The sequence below is a fragment of the Chelon labrosus genome (assembly GCF_963514085.1).
Source record: "Chelon labrosus genome assembly, chromosome: 21".
Lineage (NCBI taxonomy): Eukaryota > Metazoa > Chordata > Actinopteri > Mugiliformes > Mugilidae > Chelon > Chelon labrosus.
Window position 1 is genome coordinate 6,103,032 of NC_140354.1, and position 8,881 is coordinate 6,111,912.

General features: G+C 39.5%; 1 protein-coding gene across 2 annotated transcripts; it reads left to right on the plus strand.

Moving 5' to 3' along the window:
• Nucleotides 1-1,781: 1,781 nt before the first annotated feature.
• zfand2a (zinc finger, AN1-type domain 2A) lies at nt 1,782-6,604 on the plus strand. Of its 2 annotated transcripts, none has more exons than XM_084570831.1 (10): nt 1,782-2,608; nt 3,181-3,256; nt 3,365-3,459; nt 3,732-3,863; nt 3,946-4,097; nt 4,198-4,332; nt 4,433-4,508; nt 4,596-4,672; nt 5,860-5,982; nt 6,130-6,604. In XM_084570831.1, exons 2-9 carry the CDS (start codon nt 3,202-3,204, stop codon nt 5,969-5,971), a joined length of 834 nt encoding a protein of 277 aa, XP_084426957.1. In that variant the 5' UTR covers nt 1,782-2,608; nt 3,181-3,201; the 3' UTR covers nt 5,972-5,982; nt 6,130-6,604. The 2 variants fall into 2 exon arrangements, with proteins under 2 accessions (XP_084426957.1, XP_084426956.1); XM_084570830.1 differs by having other exon boundaries at nt 1,788-2,608; nt 5,860-5,944; nt 6,130-6,597.
• The last annotated feature ends 2,277 nt before the right edge of the window (nt 6,605-8,881 follow it).

Below are 8,881 nucleotides of genomic sequence, written 5' to 3' on the forward strand. Positions count from 1 at the left end.
AGACAGAATGAAACTGCATTTCTCTCTGAGATCTTTGCAGACTTAGCAAAATAGGTAAAAATACTAAAAGACTTAAAGACGAACTACTGTTTTTTACAACCTGGATCTTATTTCTGGCATAAAATACGGTTGTTTACTCACCCATATAACTTTTGTTCATATGATAACAAAATATTAGTGAAATGAAAGAGTTTCGTGGCAGATAATGCGTTATTTAGAGGTTGCGTTTCTGTGCCCCAGTCACTCCCACCACATGGATATACGCTGATCGAATTATCTCCCGAAGGAATACGAATTACACAAAAGTTATATGGGTGAGTAAATGACCGTATTTTATGCCAGAAATAAGGTCCAAGTTGTACAAAACAGTAGTTCCCCTTTAAGTTAAAATATAGTGCAAAGTGTAAGGTACACAGTGCCCCACAGTCAAACCATCTACAAAGCTGTGGATTTAAGTAAAATAATTAAGCATGTAAAAATTGGGCCCTTATTATCACCTTGGGCTGCCTCCATGACAACCTGCAAGAAGAAGATGTTAGGTCAAGGACTGTCATAATGGAAAGTGTTCTTAGCTTTAGTTATAATACCTGCAGATGCACGGTTAACAAATAAATGTCAACAGAACCATCTCCATGACAACCGAGCAAACTCTGTCCACTGATAAAATCCTTTCTAGCAAGTGGACTTCAGTTGTTATTCCATAAAGTTCTTGTGAAATGTATGGAAGACGGGATGAGCTGTGTTGACAAATTAATTAAGACACGAGCATCTTTCGAAAGGCAATTAGCCAGCAGAAAGGGTACAGGACGCGGCTGGAAACCAGAATTTATGACATGTGGAGTGGGCTTGATTGCATTGCTGGTCAGGAGGTAAAAGGTAATCTGCATTTAGAATGAAAATGCTGGAGAGATGTCAAGTGTCATTTTGTTGCTCTACACTCGAGAGAAGCCCAAATTGGAGCCTTTTGTTCAGTGCTGACCTCATTCAGTGCAGAGATACTTGAGAAATAGGTGTTCCCTCAGAATGAACACATATTTAGGACTGCTTATTGGAATGAATTATATGGTGCTTCATGTCTGGATTCATATTGTACGATAAAACATATATTATTCTTACTTACAAACACCATTAATTAATACTAACACCAAGAAATACCCTTGCATTGTCTGAATTCCATTTACACGCTGTAACCACGAGGGGGCAGCAAAAACGTGGAAACAATCGAATGTATTGCAATTTCTTAGTTCGACCGCTCAATTTAAAATATGTGTCCTTTCAAAGTAAAACTGTCTTCCCAGTGTGTACACGAAGGTTCACAAACATAGCTTTATTGTTTCGTCATGGACAGTCGAAATATGACTTTAGTTACACTGTTGATATTGCCACCAATACTGATGAAATTATCAACAACCCAACAATGTCTCATCGTCTTCCAGCATGCTCCTGCATATGGAAGTCTTTTTTTGCTTCTTGAAAAATATCACATGATATGTCATAATAATGATACCATGTCTCATTATCTGGGGACTTACTATGTCATAATAATTTGTTATTTCGTCATAAGAGAACATTTCGGGTAATTGTGAATGTTTTTATCTAATAATTATGAATTTCTCGCAATAATGACTATCTTATAATATTGAGATATAAAGTATCTGGAATATTAATATTGGGATAATTGTTAGTAGTAGTAGTAGTAGTAGTATTACGTCATCATTATGAGGCGGTGCTCCATAATTATGATTTCGGGTCATTTAAGAGATGCCAAGTCATCATTATGTGACAGTATGTCATGATTATGAAAGAGTAAGACATGCTGTGTCATTCTTATGACATTTGCTACTGTTGACTACTGTTATTTTCCAAGAGGCGGAAACTGCCCAGCAAACACATAACCTTTAGGGAACGTTCCCTAAGGGTAAAATATTTTGAACTTTTAAAGAACCTTTAGGGAACGTTCCCTAAAGGTAAAATATTTTGAACTTTTAAAGAACCTTGAGCGAACCTGCAGCGAACGTTCCCCGAACCTTCAGCGAACCTTCCCCGAACCTTTAGGGAACCAAAAATTGTTATGTGGGTGGCTGTCATGCGTCACACATTGCCTTAAAATTAAGAATAGCCTTGTTCTAGACAGAAATGCTTTATACTGTATCTAAATATGTAGAATCTAGATGAAAATCGATGGGAAATGGGAAAGGAAATAACAATTAGATGATTCCAGTCATGTTCCATTGTTTTTGCTCGTCAGACATAACAACACAGGGCGTCCACTAAGTGACTAAGTCATGTGTAAAGCGTAAAGCTCCAGATCTTTCCAGACTTTACCTGTGATTCCTCCCGACCGTCTATATAGCCACGCTCATGGCCACGCTCGCGATGACGCGTGTTTTTCTGACGCCAGCGTACGTCCTGTCGTGGGCGGAGCTTGCGTGACACATCAAAACTCGATGAAAACAGACAGGGCTGTGGCTAACAGACAGTGGAGCTCAGGAATATTCGGTTAAATTGCTGTGAAAGGGGAACAAAAGTCACAAGTAACCCGGATAATCGATGATAACACGGCTGCCTTCTTCCGCGACACAACAGAGCGACAAATAAACGGGACCTGGTGAGTAAACATTGAACAAAAGCTGCGGTTAGCTGTAATATTTGGCTAGCTAGCTTAGTCATCAATCTTAATAGTTTGAACAAAATTGGCCAGCAAAGGCAAAAATACCTGTATTTGTTACTTTGTTACCTCGGGAGGGTAAGTCTAGAGAGGGAGAAAGTGGTTACTCAAGCTTAAACTCAAGCTTATCCCTTGACAACACACGAGCTAGCTAGTTGCTATGACTTTTGGACTTCACTATTGTCAGTGTTATTTTGTTACATAACTATAATGCCGATTGAAATGTCATGTGATCTTAATATGTTACAGGGCAAGCGTTTCCTTTTCTCACGTATTCCTAACCAACGCGAGTTATTATCGGTTACGTAACTGAACTAACGCTAATCGTATAAGTTAGCCTAGCTAGCTAGCTCGTTCAATATTTAGCAACCTGAGTGTAAGGCTCAGGACCCATGACCATACGTGACTCATAACTAATCTCACAGCTAACATTAGCCAGCCTAAAGTGAGACCATCCTTCGGTCACTGTCAGAACAAATTGTTGAGCCACTTTTCTTTCCCTCCTCCTTCAGAGCTCACCACTGTTTTCTGAGATGGAGTTTCCAGATTTGGGAGAGCACTGCTCTGAGAAGACCTGCAAACGTTTAGGTGAGCACTTTACTCATGAATACGATGAGTGCTGAGATCATATTCTGCTTTTTATCTCTACTTGCTAAATCTGACTTGAACCTAAAAGAAAATCCTATGTCAATACAGATTTTCTTCCAATGAAATGTGATGCCTGTCAAGAGATTTTCTGCAAGGACCATATAACCTATGCAAATCACAAATGCATGTCATCCTACAAGAAGGTAAGTGATGACTGTAAGCACTACGGTCTAACTTTACTTTAATTTATTATTGTTATTGTTATTATATAAAAACGACTTGCATACATACAAAAACAAAAGCTACGGTGCCCACCACATTTGTTTTTTTTTTTTTTTGTGACTTTAATATATGCTGGTGTGGTTATATTTGAGTGCAGTCATTATTGTAGCCTTAACCTTTTGAGCATCTTTAGTCCTTATGTTGTAATAAATGACTATATATGTTGCTCTTGATTTCATAATGTTTCATGTAGGATGTCCAGGTCCCAGTATGCCCTTTGTGCAACACCCCCATTCCCATCAAAAGAGGGGAGATGCCTGACATTAAGGTCGGTGAACATATTGATCGGGACTGCAAATCGGACCCTGCACAAAGAAAGAGAAAGGTCAGTGTAAAACTCATGTGTTTTACTTAACAGACAGGAAATATCTAAACGAAATTAATGGGAGATGTTTTTTTACTTTCAGATTTTCACTAATAAATGCTCTAGAGGGGGCTGTAAGCAGAAGGAAATGATACGAGTGACCTGCGACCAGTGTCATTTAAATTACTGTCTTAAACATCGGCACCCGCTAGACCATGATTGTAAGACTGACGGGAAACCTCTTTCCAAAACCGGGTAGGTAGAGTCGCAGTACACAGTCTTAACTGCCGTCGTTTCATCTGAGGTATCACAGTGAGGGGCTGTTGACTGATTTGATTTGGACTGTTTGCTTTAGACATGCTGCTGTAACGAGGGCCCAGGGTGCTTCCTCCACCTCTGCTTCGGGTTCTAGTTCGTCTAGTTCAGGGAACCCTCGGGAAAGGCCTGTTTCTAATGGTCTGAGTTCAAATAGCAGAGGTTACAACTCTGGGTGAGTATCTCCTCCTCGTGTTGATTTATAATGGTAATAGTAACTTTTCAAATTATTTTCTTATTTTCTTGATTTGTTTTTTGTTTCCTCCTTTTCCTAGCTCTACTCCCCGGATCCCTACTTCCGTTTCAGCACAGAATGTCATACCACCATCAGCCTCGTTTCAGGCCGGCCTGGTACGCACATCTCTTACATTGCCTCATTAAAAAAATGTACTCGTTTGAAAAATATATGAACACGCTGCTGTGGTTCTGTGATTGCAGACAGAGGAGCAGGCTTTACAAAGAGCTCTGGAGATGTCCTTGGCTGATTCAAGGCCGACTGTTCAACCGACCCTTAGGTGAGTAAACCCCATTATACAACCAATATCCTATTATGAGCTTTACATTTCTGTCAGTGTGACGCTTTTGAGATCAGTGTTAAGTTTAACTTTCAATATTCTTTCAACTGATTTAAATAATTCAGTTTGGAGATTCCATCTTTACTGCTTACATAGACGCTGAATAAAATCATCTGATGCGATATGTGTTTCCATGCCCCAAAACATCAATTAGAAAATAACTTTTTTTGAAATGCTTTTCTTGAAGTCATTCGGTTCATTTTGGAGTGTTGAAAATGCTTAAAATATAATCAAACGTTATTGGCAAAACTGAATTCAGTCAATACAAGAAGATGACCAAGAGCAGATCATTGTTTTTCATGCCGCTGCCAAGCAGCATCATCTGGTCTTTCAAGCACATGTGGGCAACCTACAAGGGACAAACTTGCGTGGAAATACACTTCCTCTCTCAATACCCTTTAAAAATTCCTTCCCGTCGGGCGAGTCTGTTCTGAGGGGGCTCACATGAGTTATTTTTGCAAGTGAGATATGCATGATGCAGAGGACGCTATGAAACAGAAACAAAGTTTTGGCACGCAGGAAGAGTTTGTGAGCAGTGACCAAGAGTTATGCCTGTAATATCACATTAGATTCTATAGTGCTTAAATATTTGATAGCCTTCATATCTGCATGCATTATGACTGTATTATTCCACTTGAGAAAACGCTTTAGTTGGCAGATTGCCTGCAAGAAAAGCTCTTTGTGTCTTATTCATCTATCTCTTTGAGTGAAATGCTAAGCTATGCTATTCATTCTTTCTCGGCCCTATAGAGTGACGTATTATACGATCTAACAAAGGAAGGAACATGCTTAGCAATTTGCCTTTATATTCTAATTGGTGTGGACACTCAATTGCGAAAAAGGGAATGTGTGAATTCTCAGTGCTACTTAGCTGTAAGGTTTATTGATAAACAGAACATTCAACAGGACACAGCTACTCCTTAGCTATTATGGAGCTTAAGAGTGAGAACTACTGAGTACATGCTACTGAGCATGTTGAGAGTTGTTGGCTATTGCTATTTCCACAGTCAAGAAAGAATCTTAAGTTGTGCGTAGTGGTTTGATAAGTGTTGTAATGTTCTGTAATTTAGCGCTAGTAATCATTTAGCGATTTGTGTCCCCTAATGTTTGTTCTCTTTGTGCCTCAGCCCTCAGGAGCAGGAGGATCTGGCTCTCGCTCAGGCGCTCGCTGCCAGTGAAGAAGAATTCAGACGCCAGCAGCAGAGACAACAGGTACCCGGAAAGCTTAGCCGTCACTAGCATGCTAGCATGTAGGTACGGTGTTGTCATGGCAACCCATCCAACTTTCTTATTTGGAAGATGAAAAACGAATTTGATAAATGTTTAATTATTACAGAAATAAAATGTGTGACGTGGCTCTTTGTTTCTGACGGTGTTTTTTTCTTCTCTTTGTTCAGGGGAGAGAGTCCAAACAGTCCAACTGCAGCCTTTCTTAATGTCAGACCACCATTTTAGACTTCAAGCAAATTATTTCCAAGAAATCCGCACATCTGAGATCAGTGATTGTTCAATAAAGAGATATTGCCGCCTTCTACTCTATAAGCACATGTACTTTCCAGCAGGATCTGTCATTTTTACTAATGATTTGCTCTGTACATATTTTATATGTTGATCATGAAGAACCATTATATTACCATATATGAATATTCAATAAATTATGTCAAACTGAATTTAGATTGAATTTTCTTTTCGGTGGCCGCACGCTGAGACTCAAAGTGGCCAGGTCTCCTATTTAAGCAAACAAGCAAGTCTATTAGACATGTGAGGTGGACTAATAAAGACATTTATTCAGCTTTTTAGCAGGAGGGGGTTAAAAGCTTAGTAAATATGGCCCAGCTTTACTAAAGTATAGCATGTACTATGTGGACGGTACCTGGAATGCCGAGAGTCAGATTTTTATTAAATATTTTCATAGTTGATCACTCAGTGTTTTAGCCTTCAGTCATACACAGATGGTGTGAAGAATACCATGAAGAAAATCCTGGCAATGGTCTAATGGTCTCTACTGATTTACAGTTTATTATATACTGATCAGGCATAACATTATCCTAATATTGTCTCGGTCTCCCTTGTGCCTCCAAACCAGCTATGCTTCATCAGAGAGTGGACATGGGCCTTCTGAGGGTGTCCTGTGGTGACAGGCAACAGAATGTTGTTAGTGGGGGCCTTTGGGTCCTATGGGTTGAGGGCAGGGGCCTCTGTGGATCATCCCACAGATACTTGATGAGTTTAGTATCTAGTGAATGCGTTCCTAGTAAGTAACATCCACTCTAATGTGGTCATAATGTTTTGCCTGATTGGTGTATTTATGAATGATTTACTGGTGCAAATTAGTTTCCAGTTTCTCATATTGCCATATAGTATTGGCAGAGATTTATGCATTTATGACATTTTAATAACTACGGTTTAAAAAGATGAATAATTAAAAGTAAACAATGCTTAGTTTTATGCCCACTAACCATCCATCCATCATCTGTTATAATTGCCAACTGTGGCATCACAAATATAGGCCATGATGCATTTAGCGCCTCCTTTACTATCTCTCATTCTCTGTGTTTTCCTGTGCCACTGCTGCATGTGACTAACACTGTCCCTCTCTCAACCTTGCACGCGTCATGCGTCACCTGTAAGCATTGTGTAATCTGGTTTGTGTCATGTATACAAACGTGTTCGTGTGTGGTTTTATAAGGCTGCCTCTGCTTTTCTGCCTCTCTCCTGTCCCACCTCCCTGTTTCTCTGTCTCTATATAAGATGAGCTCAAGGTTGCCATCTCTCACCGCAGGCTCTGGGTTGTTTAGAGCATCTCAAGAAAATGTTTTGTGCTATATAAAACCATTGAATTGACTTGAATGGAATAGAAATAATTCAGGGTTTGTGCAGCAGAGGGCAGCAAAGCACCACAAATTGTCCTTTTCGAGGTTGGGTGATTGTTGCCCAGCTGTATGATAGAAAAGAGCTCTGCTAATTTGCTTTCTTCTTTTTTATTATTCTTACAAATATTGTTTCAGAAAATCTGGCAAAAGCTTTAGTTCTATTTGTGTGAGAAACAAACAGAATTAAGGATAAAAAAAAAAGTTAAATGAGCTGTTTATCATGAACAACAGAGATGCTGTATTGGACAGTGCTGTGAGATTGCTTGTCCCAATCCATTTACATAATGATATTTAATAAGCGCGGCTGAAGGGCGTGCAGCTGCCTGGCCTCTTCAACTTTCTCGTCGCTGATATTATATAGTGACTTAAATCTCGCGTAATTACCCGTGCACGAGTGGATAAAAGTATTCTCAGCACGCTTTGTTGTTATCACAGTCCCCCTCTCTGATCAGATGCAACATCTTGCTGCAAGAATTTGCATATTCATGAGGAAAGTTTTTTTTTTTTTCTCTAAGTACTAAAAGCTTTGCATAGGATTTTGGAATCATAGTTATACATGTACCATATGTAGCATTTAAAGACATGTCGTTAGCATGCAAATCAGCTGATCTGCTTATTTAGTTAAAGCAATAGGGAACTAGTGGAAGTTGCTTATGCAAGAAATGCTTAGAGAAATGCAAACAAATAAAACGCTCTGTGCAGACACGTCCACAAGTGGCTGTAATTACTAAGGGGAAAAGGCACACTAGAATGTAGAAATTGAATGGTTGCGTCATATAAATGTGTTTTTATAAGATGGAAGAATAGGGAAGGAGCAACATTTAGGCATGCAAGGAAAAGCTAAACGCGGTTTCCTGATAAAACTGTCTGGATTATTGTAATTGCAAAATAGAAGAATAGGAAATTGTTTGCTGAAATTATATCCCATTATCTATCACCGCTTATCCATTATGGGCTCGCAGGGAGGCGGGAGGAAGGTCACAACCTGGACATGTCACCAGTTTGTCACAGGGAAGACACAGAAAGACAAACAGCCCTTCACACCTATGGCTAATTAAGCCTTACATGTCTGTGGAGTGGGGGAGGAAGCTGGAGGAAAAAAAAAAACAACCACGCAGGGACAGGGAGAACATGGAAACTCAGTGGATTTGAACCCAGGACCCTTCCTGTTGTGAGGTGACAGTTGTAGCTAACGCTCTGAAATCATACCAGTCAGCCAAATGATAGATAGATAGATAGATAGATAGAAAATAGAATTCTGCTTTTAAATATATAA